At 59.4% G+C, this 14,415-nt stretch overlaps 1 protein-coding gene across 7 annotated transcripts in view; it reads left to right on the top strand.

Annotated features, from left to right (window-relative positions):
* Positions 1 to 14,415, top strand: part of MGLL (monoglyceride lipase) — a 95,391-nt gene that overhangs the window by 18,633 nt on the left and 62,343 nt on the right. The window contains exon 1 of one of the 7 annotated variants that reach the window (XM_089305603.1): positions 40 to 177. The exons of 3 other annotated variants lie outside the window; for them this stretch is intronic. Coding sequence is in view for 3 of the 4 variants with exons in the window: in XM_089305600.1 (XP_089161726.1) it covers positions 1,050 to 1,118 (69 nt within the window). In the remaining variant the exon portion in view is untranslated. Of the gene's footprint in view, positions 1 to 39; positions 178 to 1,034; positions 1,119 to 3,305; positions 3,366 to 9,475; positions 9,500 to 14,415 lie in introns of those variants that run through there. 3 more of the 7 variants (XM_089305600.1, XM_089305599.1, XM_089305601.1) reach the window with 3 other exon arrangements.

Raw genomic sequence — 14,415 nt, 5'->3', positions numbered from 1 at the left:
CATGCCCCCCACCTCCCCCCGGCTCTCCCAGCTCCCTGACCTCGCGGGCTGAAAAGCGAGTCGTCGGCGTGCTGCGGGCGGGCCAGAGCGTCCCTCCACCCCCCGGCCCTGGCGTGTTTTTCTCCGCAGGGTTCCGTTTGCCAGTTCTTCCGCTCTTGTGCTGGGAGTCCCGTAAAGGTAGGAGCTTCATGTAACCCCGATGGGTGCCCAGAGCCTGAGCTGGCTCCGGCCCAGACAAGCACCCAGGGGCTGTGTTCTTGAAGGAGCATGAGGCTGATGGCCATGCGGGCCTGGGGCCGGCTTCCTCCTGCTCGTCCCGGCAGGGCTGCCGCCGTCAGCGCGGTGGGCTTCCCGCTGCTGTGGTGAGCATCAGCTTCTGCAGGGAAAGCAATGTTGCTAGTAAGTCTTGTTAAAGTTGTGCATCTTAGAAATACAACGTGTTTATTATGAAAATTTTGAAAAATAGCTTAGGTGTTTCTTTTTAGAGGAAGTGAAGGTGTTAGGATACCTGGCATGGTCTGTACTTGGCTCTGAAACCTTAGCCCTTTGCACTGGGAAACATTGCTCTTCTTTCCTCTCTGTTGACTTTTTTTTTTTTTTTTTTTTAAGATTTATTTATTTGAAAGGCAGAGTTCTACACAGAGGTCTTCCTTCCACTGGCCACTCCCTCAATGGCCACAATAGTCAGAGCTGGGTCAGCCTGAAGCCAGGAGCTTCTTCCAGGTCTCCCACGTGGGTGCAGGGGCCCGAGCCCATGGATAACCTTCCGCCGCTTTCCCAGGTGTATTAGCAGGGAGCTGAATCAGTGGAGCAGCTGGGACTGGAGACGGCGCCCACGTGGGACGCGGTTACCGCAGACAGCAGCAGCTCCGTTCTGGCGTTCTGGGGGGCGGGGCTGGCACCTGAGAGCTCTGCAGACTCTGAGCTCAGGCGAGGGAGATGCCCCTGAACGCCTCTCCTGGCCTGTGCCCAGGCCCGCCCGTGTGGGTGGCGCTTCCTGCCACGCTTGTTAGAGATCGTTGGGCTAACATGGATGTGATGACAGCGAGATGACTTGCGGCAGGAAGACATCCAGCCACACGGGAGACCCACGTCAGAGCTGCTTCCTGTGCTCCAGGGTGAGTGACACATGGTAGCCGGCTGGGGCTGCGGCTGCTGGGAGATGAGTTGGAGATGGCCCTGGCCGGCTTTGCGTGGGCTTCCGTGTCGTTCCGCTCTCACTGCGGGTCTTGCTGCTGCCCCGTGAAGAGATGGAGAAGTTCCCGGAGCTGGCCCAGAGTCCCAGGATTCGGGAGCCACAGACGCTGGATTCACACCCAGGCCAGCTGGCTCCTCCCCTGTGAGCAATCACATTAACGAATGGGCTGTAGTCGAGCAGGTGCAGGCTGACTGTCCTAACAGACCTCAACACGTAGTGCCTTCCAGAAGACAGGTCTGCTTCTCTCTGAGAAGTCTAGAGATGAGCAGTGCAAGTTCTAGGTCTGCTGTGTTGTTCCATGCAGTCACCCGGGGACCCAGGTTCTTGGCTTCTTCTTGCTCCACCTCCTGTCAGGGTGTGGTCCAGTGACCAGAGCTCATCACAGCCTGTGCTGTGATCCAGGCCATGGAAAAGAGAAAGAGGGCAAGTCTAGGGCAAACGGACTGTTTGAAGTAGCTGTCGTAGAACTCGTGTTCCAGTGGCGTGACTAATCATGTGGCCATACCGGCTGCAAGGGAGGCTGGGAAGGTGTTCTCTATCTGGGCAGCCACATGTCAACCTAAAACTGTGTGCCTGTGGCAGTGGGGGTGGGGGGCTGGGGTTGGGGGAAGGAATGGGATTTGCAGGAACGCGCAGCCTTACGACGTGGCTTTTTAGGGAATATTAATGCTGGCCCATGCAAGTGCCCTGTGAGTGCACCATTGTCATGCAGACGAGCAGTCTTGCATGGACTTAGTAGATGCTGTGAAGATTGTCCTTAGCGAGCACCCATGAGCAGTTCCGGGGCTGTGGGAAGCCCGATTCCCTCCCCCGGCTGTGGCAGAGCTGGGAGATGAGACGGCAGCTGTGAAGCAGCTCTGTGGACTGAAAGGGGACTTGGGGATTGGGTTCATTCGTTCGGCTTTGTCGATTGGCACCCCCCACCCCAAGGAAGGGCTGGAGGCAGTGCACTCGCAGTAAGACCCAGCAGGCCGAAGGCTCTTCTGCATGACGTCTCAGCTAACGCACAGGCACACACGCACAGGTGTGTGCCCAGGGAGGCAGGGCGGGCTGGGGAAGCTACCCAAGCACCAGGGATCCCAGTGCATGATGGAGCCAGGATTCAGAGCCCGTGTCTCTGCCGGTGGGGTGGGGTGGGTACAATACCGAGTCTAAGCCCTGTGGATCCAAGTTCAGGTCCCGGGCTTTCTGACTGCTGGCGATTGGCCTGCCTGTCAGTGTCTCGGGCTGCTCAAGGAAGCCGGGTGCTGGGGCTGCAGACGTCCACGGCTCCATGAGCCTCTCCAGAGATCAGGCTTGGTCTTGTTCTCCCAGTGCGACTGTGCTTCCCTCCTGGCCATTTCCAAACTCTTGGTCCCTGACAATTCCCATGGCTTGTTTGATGTGCCAGGAATTCGGGAGAATGGGGAGTTGATAGACTCGGAGCTGGCCAGGTGGCCCTGCCTGTCTCGCTGGTGTGAGGGACCGCCAAGTGCACAGTCGTCTCACTGCACACCCCCTGGCCGCCTGCACTCTCCAGGGCGCCCCAGTGGCCAGGGCATTGTGGGAAGGCTGCAGGGCAGAGCTTCCTGTGGGTGGAGCAGGTGTGCGGGGTGGAAAGGCTATGCCGGGTGCAGGGTGGGGAGGAGGTGGACGTGCCAGCAGGGCCGCCGGCGACTTTGGCTGTGAGCACCGTGGAAAGATGGAGCCTGTGCGAGCACAGATTGGAGTGGGAGAGGCTGGAGGCAGGGCGTCGGGCTGGAGGCTGTTGCGCTCGTTCGGGTCTGGGGTAATAAGGGCCGGGGGTGGGAACAGCGGGAGTGGAAAGAACAAATGCAGGAGAGGTGAAGAGCCGTGGGGGGAGGAGGTACAGGGGTGGGAGCCGGCAGCAAAGGGGTCCCAGCTGTGCACAAGGGGCCCAGGAGACCCGGTGCTGCAGGCTCAGAGCCTGGGGCTGGAGACCAATGGTGGGAGCCCCCAGAGACATGGCCTGTTGGGTGGCACCCCAAGAACTGACTCCCTATGCCAGTCAGAGGCGCAGAGAGTTGGCAAGGTGTCCATACCTGTCCTCCTGTCCAAACCCAAACTCTTTTTCCACCTAAGCCACTCTATGCTGGAAGCAATAAGCTTTTCTCCAAACCTGATGCAGTCCATCCAGGAGCACACGGAGCAGCCGCTGCGTTGCCAGGTAACTGAGGGCAAAGGAGGGAGACTCCTGGGCTGGCAGAACAAGGGAGCAGGTCCCCCCAGCCCAGAGGCACCACGGACGTTGGGGCTGGGAGAACCGGGTGAGGGGGGTGATGTTGCCCCCAGGGTCCCTTTGTGCTGGCTGTTGGAGGATGAGCAGGAGCCCACCAGGCAGAGAGGCAGGCAGGGGGCTTTAGGATGTCAGCAGTCATGGTGGTGCGGGACAGCACAGCCTGGAAGGCTCGGTCCTGAGCAAGGAGATGCTTTAACCTCGGTGAGAACCCAGGGCTGGGAGCTGGGACTGGGGTGGGCATGCCGTTTCACGCCTGTTCATCCGCGTAGCTGAGGGTCTGGCATTACCAGGCCTTCAAGTACTAGGAGACACAGGCCCAACCAGAAACGACCCGAGTGGCCCTCGGTGGGAGGTGGGGAGGTAAGTTAGAGAATAGCCTTACCGCGGAGTAGGATGTGGTAGTGAGCAGGGCCCCAGCGGTGCAGATGAGTCCCCAAAGCATAGGAGAAGAACCCAGGAAAGTGCCATGGTGAGTCTGTTGACATGGAAGTTCAAGTGCGGGTGCCAGCCAGCAGGTTGTTACCTTGCTGCACACAGGGGTGGTTAAGCTACAAAGAAAAGCAGAGATGACAAAACTGGGGACCGTTGGTTCCTCCCTGGGGGCCTAGAAAGCCCACACCACGTTGGTGACACTGGAATGTTGGTGACCTTCTGTGTCTTCAGTAGGTGGGAGGTTCAGGGTGGCCCCTCTGTTAAAATCGGTTAACCTGTGTGGATAAATTGTTCCTGCTTCATGATGCGTGTGTGTTTCACAATGAGAGATCGCACAGCCCTGGCGATCTGGCTGGCCCTGACCTGACTGTAGTTAGAAATGAGGGTTTGGGGCACTTGGGAAAGGCTCTGCCATCCTACATGAAGAGTTCTGTGTTGCTCTTCGGATTTGCAAACCTGGAGGCTGTTAGTGTTGTTTGGATGCTCAACCTCAGTGAGAACCCAGGGCTGGGAGCTGGGACTGCAGTGGGAAGTTCAAACAAAGGTCAACAACACCCTAAGCAGTTAAGTAGGGACCACAGATGACCGCCATCCATCGATGGTGTGTGGCCACCATCCTTGTGTCCCGGGGTCCCTGTTCTTGGGGGTCTTGCAGCCCAGAAAACAGCTGTATGCAGAGCAAGACTGGATTGAGTCTGCAGAGGTCCAGGGGAAACTCTGCTTTGCGATGTGATACTGTTGTTGGCGCGGGGGCCATTGTTGTGTGCCTGCACAAAGCCAGCTAGGGCATCTTCCCTGGGATAACCGGATAACCGCAGGGACTGGAGGAGTGGGAGGAGCCCACCCCAGGGCGGTCGCTCAGCAGAGGCGGGGAGCTGAGTGGAGCTTGGTCCTGGCACGTGGGCTCTGCAGGGAGGCTAGGAGGAGGACAGTGGGAGTGAGTGGGGGCAGGGGCTGCCGTTGACAGGGCCAGGCTGCCATGGGGGACAGGCACGTGCCCTTCTGCACCGGGGACTGCGGGCTGCACGCACTGCTCCTCCCCCGTCCCTGCCTGCAGGCACACTAGTTGATTGTGAGCCTCTGCAGAGCAGGAGGGCTGGGGGCCTCTCAGAGCCCCTGGGCCCAGCTGGCTGGATACAGCAGGCTCTGCAGTGACCCCAGGGGAGTGAGGTAAGTGCCCAAAGAGAGATGTTGGCAGCGTGATAGATGAGGTGTTAAAATGCATCCCCTACGTTTCAGGCCGGTTAATGCTGGATTTCCTTCTGCACATTTATATGGAAATACATCTTCCGCTGGGCTTGTCATTATCCAGTTGGATAACTTCAGGCTAGGCCCATTCCGCAATCTAATTAGCCTTGCGCTGGGAGAGCGTTGGGAGGCCCGCTGCTAGGGGGGGTGGGCCAAAACGGGGTGATTACTCGAGGGTTGGGTGATGGCATCCTTGTCTTGATGGCTCAGTTAAGGTGGACTGGCTTGGCCGCTTACCGTGCAGCGGGGAGCCTTCTTACCTGCTGGACTTGGACCTGGCGATCCTGAAGCCGGACTTGGATTTCAGCATCCCCAGTGCACCTGCTCTGTGGTGCCATTTTTACTGAAGGCCCAAGTTGAATACAAAGACGCTCCAACTGCAGATCCGTTGCATGCCAGAGACTCCGCGTTCGGAGTAGCGGGGCAGAGTCCTGCGCGGAAGCCATCAATTGAACCTTTTTGGAGCCCGTGGTTTCAAAGCCAGGGCACAGCGGTGCTCTCTGAAAGGGGCTTGGCGCGGGGCCTGTGCTGTGGCTCACTTGGTTAATTCTCTGCCTGTGGCACCGACATCCCATATGGGCACCGGGTTCTAGTCCCGGTTGCTCCTCTTCCAGTCCAGCTCTCTGCTCTGGCCCGGGAGTGCAGTGGAGGATGGCCCAAGTGCTTGGGCCCTGCACCCGCATGGGAGACCAGAATAAGTACCTGGCTCCTGGCTTCAGATCAGTGCGGTGTGCCGGCCGCAGTGGCATTGGGGGGAGAACCAACGGAAGGAAGACCTTTCTCTGTCTCTGTCTCGTCCACTGTCTAACTCTGCCTGTCAAATAAAAACGTTAGACCCTCTCTGGAGAGAGGCGGTGGTACTGATTCAATGGGGAAATGCACATGGCACAGTGTTGGGAAAATCAAAAGTGGGAGCCAAAGTGAAACACGCGGTGTGATAATTGTAAGTTCTAATGATAAGTTCATAATTGACTTAAAGGTAATTCCAACGTGATCTTAGAATCTGTGGAAAGGGTGAACCTGGAAGGAAGTTCTTGGGTGGTTAGCACCGGGCGGCAGGATTGTGGATGGATTTTTTTTTTTTTTTTTTGGTATGTGTGTGTCAGCATTTTTCTATTTCTACAATAACCCACATTGTCTGTTCTGGCACACATACGCTATGTGTGTGTGAGTCGGTGTGTGCATTTTTAAATACTGCCTGCGTGGACGCTGGATGGCTATTCAACTCCTTCGACTTGATGAGTTCACAAGGCACAAGCAGACGAGGAATCGTACCTAGGGGGGTTTTTGACCCACCAGCCTGTGCCGTTCTGCCCTGGTGAGCTCCGCTCTGCCTGCCCCCAGACCCAGGCAAGTGCAGACAGAGACCTGGGGGGTGGTGAGTGTTGTGGAGCCAGCTGAGGCCCAGGGCACTGCTGTGGTCCTGCGAGCCTGGCTCCAGCCTGGTTGCCGGAGCTCTCCTGGGAAAGCCACTGCCGTCAGCGAGTCGGAGCTGGGAAGGGTTCCATCTGGCAGGCGGCCAAGGGGGATGGCGCATTCCTGCAGACTCAGGTAGTCCGGCCGCCGCTACGGTGCTCCCAGGGAGCAGTATTTCATAGCCCCGGGTGGCACTGGGCTCAGTCAGCTTTTGGCCCGGGTGTGCCTGCTGCTCGTGAGCCAGGTACAAAAACCTGGGGCACAGCCCAGTAAACCAGTGCATGCGGGCCACCTGGAGCAGCCTGGCCAGGTGCATGCACCCCTTTGTCCGTCCTCGGCATCTTGATGTAAGAGGCCCTGACGCACATAGGGAAGGGACCCAGCTCGCAGCAGCAGGCACATAGTTGGCACCTTCTGCACCCCTGCAAGGCGGGATTATGACTTCTGTCTTGCAGCTGAGGCGCCTGGGGCTATGAGTGACTTGCTACAATACCAGTGGTCGTGTTCAAACCCAGGTGGAGCCGAGTTCTGAAGCTTGCTTGTCCCCTGTTGCTCTAGCTTCTGTCTAGCCCCTTTTTGTTGGATTGTTTAAGATTGAGAGAGTTGGAGGAGAGAGATCGATCCTTTTGTTTGTCAGGCAGAGTTAGACAATGAGAGAGACAGAGAAAAAGGTCTTCCTCCATTGGTTCACCCCCCAAATGGCCACTACTGCCGGAGCTACGCCGATCTGAAGCCAGGAGCCAGGTACTTCCTCCTGGTCTCCCATGGGGTGCAGGGCCCAAGCACCTGGGCCATCCTCCACTGCACTCCTGGGCCACAGCGGAGAGCTGGCCTGGAAGAGGAGCAACTGGGACAGAATCCGGCGCCCCGACCAGGACTAGAACCTGGGGTGCCGGCGCTGTAGGCGGAGAATCAGCCTAGTGAGCTGCGGCGCCAGCCGAGATTGATCTTCTTTCTTTACGTCTGCTGGTTGACTCTTCAGTGGGCTGCAATGGCCAGTGCAGAATGAAGCCAGGAACTTGATTCTGGTCTGCCGCATGGATAGCAGGGGCTTCTCCCAGGCTACTAGCAGGGAGCTGGATCGGAGGTAGAGCAGCCAGAACTCGAACTGGCAACCATAGGGATGCTGGTGTCTGAGCTGGCAGCTTAACCCACTCTGCTGGGATGCCAGCCCTCCGTTGGATCTTACACTTTCATGGATCACAGCAGTGGGTTTTTTCCTATGGTAATATTGGTCTGCGAGAGGAATCAAAAAATGAGTTGATTGAGGACAGACCTGTTAAAGACTTGCACCTCAGGATGGTAGATAGATTTCTGTAGGGAGCGCTGGAGAAACACACATTGGGACTGTACTGGGGCTGGGCTCATGGTTGATCAACGAGAGGAATCCATGCTCCTTGCCTCTGTGTGCAGAATGAAAGCAAAGGGGCCGGCGCCGCGGCTCACTAGGCTAATCCTCCGCCTTGCGTCGCTGGCACACCGGGTTCTAGTGCCGGTCGGGGCACCGGATTCTGTCCCGGTTGCCCCTCTTCCAAGCCAGCTCTCTGCTATGGCCAGGGAGTGCAGTGGAGGATGGCCCAAGTGCTTGGGCCCTGCACTCCATGGGAGACCAGGAGAAGCACCTGGCTCCTGCCATCGGATCAGCGCGGTGCGCTGGCCGAAGTGTGCTGGCCGCGGCAGCCATTGGAGGGTGAACCAACGGCAAAAGGAAGACCTTTCTCTCTGTCTCTTTCTCTCACTATCCACTCTGCCTGTCAAAAATAAAAAAAATAAATAAATAAAAAAGGCAAAGGGAGCCGCTGGCAGCCTGGAGAGTCTCAGTCCAAGGTGGGGAGGAGATGCCTGCCCTGGGACGGTCCGGTTGGGATGCTTTGTGCACGTGGGTGTTTGTGTGTCCCGAGAGGAGGCCAGGGTGAGAGAAGCAAGGAGTTGGCGATGCATGGAGAGTGCGTGGCTCCACCAAGAAGCACTTCTGAACTGTAGTGCGTAGGGGTGGCTGGAGGCGCACACACCCTTCCGATACAAGCCCGGTAATCGCTGACCACAGCAGTGCCGAGTAACTGGGATGTGATACGGGAACCATGGCTGGGCATTGACCTTGGAGGCTGCAGATCCTTCCAGGGGTGTCTATAAAGCACAGCGGCTCCCAGAGGAAAGGAGAGGACGGGGAAGGAGGAGGCAGGTGACTCGCCGGGGACAGGGGTGGGGGATGGGGACAGGGTGAGCTTTCACGGCTCTGTAGGACTCTGATCTTCCAGGATGCAAAGAACACAGAGCCAGAGGTGTGGGTATGGGGCTGGGTGCTTTTCACTTGAACGTGGCCTCTGTTCCTGAGAGCCTTGGGTAGGGAGGGGAGGCATATGCAACATGGGGAGGAAGGGGGCGGTGGGCCTTGCCCTGCGTGCACCGAGGCTGTGCAGGGCGCGGGGCTGCTTGGAGGGCCTGGGTCTTCTAAACCCTGCGGCCGACATCAGAGCAGGCCGCAGAGGGGGTGGCCAGTGAAGCAGCATGGAGGGGGAGGAGCTGGCTGCCAGGTGAGCTGCTACAGGAAGTAGGTGGGCTGGGTTGATTAGGACAAGAAAGCCAGGGTGCGCAGCAAGTTGTAGGGTGGGCAGACTGCTGGGGAGGGGCAGCAGGGAAATAGGACAGTCAGAAAAACCGTTTGCAACGAGACCTCACGAAGGGCGGCGGAGGTCCTTGGATGTCTGGAAATAAGTGACCGAATGACTGACTCAGGGCACTTGTTTCCAGATGGGATGGTGGAAGCAGGATGGGGGTCACTAATGGGTCCTCTGAAAATCCTCCTGACAACAGAGCTGTTGAGGGTCCACCACCCCCGGCACAGAAGGCGCCCTCCCTCCGGTTCCTCACAGGAGATGGTGGCGAGGCTGAGTTGGCTGTGAAGAGCATGCTGGTTAAGCAAGTACATCTCCGAGTCAGTTTCTACCCCCTGGCACATGGCGCAGGTGCGTTTTGGCTAAACGCGGTACGATCCAAGTCACTGACATTGTGCCCAGGGAGGTGGTGTCATGAGCTCACCTGGACGGAGCGGGTGCTGGGCTGGCGGTGCTTGCGTGGCCAGTGCTTGACAAAGCCTTGAGAAGGTGGGTGCTGTCATTACTCCGTCTTTTAATGAAGAGACACAGAGAGGTCTCGTCACGTGTCCACAGCCAGGAGGAGCAGACCAAGGGGTGTGACTGGAGCACAGCCACGGGGAGCTGCTGCCGCCTCTGCGTGGTGGTGGGCGGCACCTTTGGGGTACAGTGCTGCATGCAGAGCTGTTTCGCATCTTAAGCTGGGTCTGTTTTGAAAGACGGATCAAGTGAAAGAATGACTGGGACACGGGTGCTGTGCTTCGGTTGCATTTGGGGCTGTAATTCCATCCTCTTCTTGAGCTGACAAAGCTGAGGTCCTGCTGCCTTGTCACATGCTCACCCGGAGCCGCACGGGGACAGAGCCAGGGCTGCTTTCCCGCACGGGGGCCTCTGCCTCTGGCTCCCCCCACCGCGGCACTGTGCTCCCATTCCCACCAGGTCTGTTGGTGGCCACCCACATTCCTTGGGGTCTCATGAGCACCCACGCCTCGCCTTGCCCCTTGCTCACCTTCAACACCCTCTGCAGAAATCCTCTGCCATCCACCCTGCCCATGAAGCATCAGCCAGGCTCAGTGGCAGGTAACAGAGCTCCCTTCTCTGAGCCATGCATTCATTCATTCATTCATTCACTGATGGAGCATTTCTGGAGCAGAGGCAGCACTGGCTGCCGGGGACAGGCCCACAGCACAAATGGGAAAGCTGGGGCCTCGTCCTCCCCCAGCACCTGGTCGACCTACGCTAGCTTCAGGTGGATGCTGGCTAAGAGATGCGGGACGGAGGGTTATTGGGCCAAGTCCTGGAGGCACAGACAGGGCAGGGCGAGGAAGGAGCGGTGCTGGAGCAGAGGCTGAAGGCTAAGCTGATGGGGGATCTGGGGACAGGACTGAGCACGTGCAGGCTGTAATGGCATCCCAGGTGACTCCCGCTCCCACAGTGGACAGGAGTGGCCTCGGCAGGCAGCCTGGCTGGGGGCAAGTCCTCCCGGCTGTGTGGCCGCAGGCTGCCTGTCGATTCTTTGTGGATCTCACTTGCGCATCTATAAAGTGGTAGAAATGATGCCCCCCCCCCCCCCGGCCGTCGTGAGGGTTAAATGAGTTAACACATAATAACGTATTTAGGCTGATATCTGGCCAAAGCAGCCGTCAGCTGTTAGCACCAGCTGTTCTCTAATGCCAGCTCTGGGTGATTTTCCATCCACTCCCCAGCCCTGCCTGATGGGCAGCAGCGACCTGTTGACCACAGCACATGCCTGCCGCTGGCCTCTGCGGGGAGGTCTTAGACCCCAGCCCTGGGTTTTGTTCTATGTCTGTGTCTCGCCCCACCCTCATCTCCCCCCAGACCTTGTGCCAGAGACAGGCAGGGACCCAGTCCTCCTGGAATCCTTGTAGAGGAGGGGACAGAGTTAAATTTGGATTTCCACTGAGCCCAGCCCGCTGCTGCTTCAGCTACCAGAAAGGGATCCAAGTCGCGCTCGCAATCCCACACGCGGGCCCGGGCACAGACGCGCCTCGCACATGGGCGAAAGTCGCACAGTTTTGGCAGGAACGCGTTGGGCGGATGTGGGTGATGGAGCGGGTGTCCCAGCGGGACGGGGGTGGTTTCCAGAGATGGCCGAGCACAGAGCCTGCGCAGCACCCACGAGGGGCTGCAGAGGCCCTGCTGCTCCTGTACTGGAAGTCATGGTGGCCCCGGGTTTGAGTCAGGTGTCGGCCGCACCCGTGTTGCTGCCTGGTGGCAGAGACAGGCCCCGCGTCCCTTGGCGTCTGCTCTGATGCTGGTATCCCCGCCCTGCAGACGAGTCCAGACACGGCCAACGGTGGGGGGCTTCTCGGTGGAGGGCATCCTGTTCTTCTGTTCTGGTCTTGGGCTGCTGGCCTGTTGCCTGTCTTTCCAGGCAAGCTGCCCAGGCCTCCTGCACTGAGGGACTGGCAGTGGCTGATGCGAATGTGACTTGTCCGTGGTCTGATTGCTCCTTCCTCCATCGTCCAGGGACTGAGCCAGGTGGAGAGGGTGGCTGCGGAGGCAGGGACCGTCCCCTGGCCCCTACAGAGCCTCTCCGCATCTTTTCACCTTGACTACAAAGAGGCACCTGTGTCTCCATTTCACAGGTGGGGAAACTGAGGGCCAGCCTTTGGGAAAGCGGGCGCTTAAACCAGCAAAGGCATTGGGGCAAATGGCTCTGTGCACACAGCTGCAGAGGGCTTTCCCTGGGCCGAGTCGGGGTGGAGTAGGGTTGGGGTGGCGTTCTCCGATCCCTTGCTAGCCCGGCTGAGGTCCGTGGGGTCGGGCCCCTCTCTAGTTTCCAGGCGAGTAGACTGAGACCCGGGTTAAGTGAGGTCACTGGAATCCTCCGCAACCACAGGATTTGCTGCCTGACGGGGAGGAAGAGCCGCGGCTCACCGGCCCCAGCGTGCGCACTGCAGGGCTGCAGTGCCTTCGCGGGAGCTGCCCCGCCTCCCGAGGCTGGCTGCCAGGAGGGCCATCTGCTTGTGGGGCTGGGCTCCCCCTCCCGCAGCCCCTGCCTTCCCCGACTGGCTGCAGCCGTTGAAGTTCCAGGAAAAAGATCTTAGCCAGCCTTCTTCTGCAAGCTCACTGCGGCGGCCGCTGCGTAAGTGGCTTGCCTCGCGTTCGGCCGCCGCTGGGGAATGCCAGGGGAGGAAGGAAGGGAAGCAGCTACTTACTTCCCGGGCACCTGCTATGGGCCCCGCTGTGGCAGCTCCTTGACAAATACCTCTGTCTCCTGGCTCCGTTCTGCACGGCGGCCAGCCGTCTTCACAGAGCCGAAGTCACGTCAGGTCACGGCCACGCCTGGCACCATCTGCACGGAGAGCACCCTCCGGCTCCCCAGGGCTGCCCCCGGGGCCCACGGGCGCCTGTCTCCCGGAGCTCGGCTCCCTCCCAGCTACCGATCAGCATTGTGAACGCCCGGCCTTCTATCTGTGGCCGGACAGGCTCCTGCCCGCAGACGGCTCTGGCTGTGCCTGGGTCTGCTTCTCCGTAAGGAGCTTGGAGGCGTCCCCGGCTTCCCCTGTCTGCCCCGCTTGGTGTGCACCGTGCTGTGTGCGCACGTCTGTAAGCTGTGTGTGGGCAGGGACTCTGTGTGCCGGGGCCTGGCATGGAACACACTGGATCATCTGTCTGCACTTCGTTAGTCGCTGCCACCCGCTGAGGCGGAGCAGCTTCCTTTCTCAGGCTGGGTGCCTTGCGGGGGTCACGTGTGCTTCTCTGGGGTCTCAGTGTCCACAGCCTCCCGCAACATCTTAGCTTCTCGGCGCTCAGCCACGTGTGTTCTCATAGCAGAGATGAATCGCGGTGTGTTGTGAAATCCCCGTGATGTGTCCAACATGTACCCTGGGGAAGTCCCATGGGAAAGCCTGGAGCTGGGGGCTGCCCCCTTCCCCAGAGGGACAGCTGTAAACGCGGGGCTCGGGGTGTGGCTGGGTGTGCGCAAGGCAGCCAGGCCTGGAAAGGCTGGGACCTGGGCTGCAAGGGAGTGGGGGGAGGGGCGACTGTGGCTCCGCCCACAGCAGTTGTGTAGGGGAGGATGAAGGGAGACCTGCCCCCTCTGAGTAGACTGGGGTCGGGGGTGGGGGAGACACAGCAGTGGAAAGTCTCGATGCCAGCCCCCACTCCGAAATGCAGCCTAGGGCCGGGGTTTGGGTTTGGAGCCTGGGGCTGCAGCGGACACAGGGATGGAAGCCCTGGACCTGGTTGCATATGGGGGAGGGAGCAGGGGTCTTGCAGTCAATTAGGCAGTCTTTGCGCTGCTCCTGCTCTGCCCCGCTGTGTTTCCCAGCTAGGAATGTGGTAGAAGAGCAGGCGGACGAGACCCCTGCCCCTCGCTGGACTTGACATCTCGGGAGATAAATAACGGTCTCTTCTCCCAAGGGTCCCAGACAGACCCACATGGCAGAGAAAGCAGAAAGCAGAGTCCGGTGCGGGGCCATCCCAGCAGGGGCCTGGCTGGGCGCCTCTCCTCTTGGCCACGTGTGAGTGACATCCCTCCAAGGCTTGAGATCGGCCTTGTGGAGACTGACAGATGCCATGCACTGGAACTCCCCTACCCCACCCCACCCCCAGCTGCACACCCAGGACGGGCTTATCTGGGCACAGAAGGCAGTGGCAGATTGCGTCAGTGGGGACAAGGGGAGGAGCTGGGTAGTGGAGGCTGTGGCTCTGCTCTCATGCCGTGGGCTGTCGTGGGAGGGTCTGGGCAGGAGAGGAACCTGGTTGGATTCCCCGTGCAAGACAGGTTCCACCAAGCAGACTCAGCCTGGGGGATGGGAGGGGAGGTGGATTGGACAGAATCGGGGCCCAGGCAAGACCTGAATCTGGGAACTGAGGGAAAATCCCACTTGGCGCGGGAGGAACTTATGATCGGAATGCGGCCTGGTGTGGGAGTGTGGTCTGAGGGTACCAGGCGGGGCAGGGGCTGGTCAAGGCCAAGTCTGCTGGTGTTGCCAAGGTTTCTTCCCAATGGGGTGGCAACTACAAGCCGTACAGCCGCCACAGATCCATCCCAGCTGCCCCGGGGACATCCGTGGCTCCGCCCCGGCTGCCTTCTCGCCGCTACTCCGTCTCTGTGTCCTCTGAGCATCGTCCTACACTCCCTGATCAGAGCAGGTGTGGCTCAGCCTCTGCTGCACGGCACAGCCGCTGGGGAGCTCGCCCAGGGGACTGGTGGGGCGCGAGGGCAGCCAGGCCTCCGTAGTTTTAAAAGCCCCTTCCTCCCAGCCTGGTTCCAATGTGTACCCAAAGGTTAGAACCTCTCATTTAGAAATGGTTGC

This window comes from Oryctolagus cuniculus, chromosome 10 (assembly GCF_051225735.1).
Source record: "Oryctolagus cuniculus isolate XC-2025 breed Fujian yellow rabbit chromosome 10, ASM5122573v1, whole genome shotgun sequence".
NCBI classification, from domain to species: domain Eukaryota; kingdom Metazoa; phylum Chordata; class Mammalia; order Lagomorpha; family Leporidae; genus Oryctolagus; species Oryctolagus cuniculus.
Note: the sequence above shows the minus strand (reverse complement) of the source record. Positions and strands in the feature narration are given on the sequence as shown.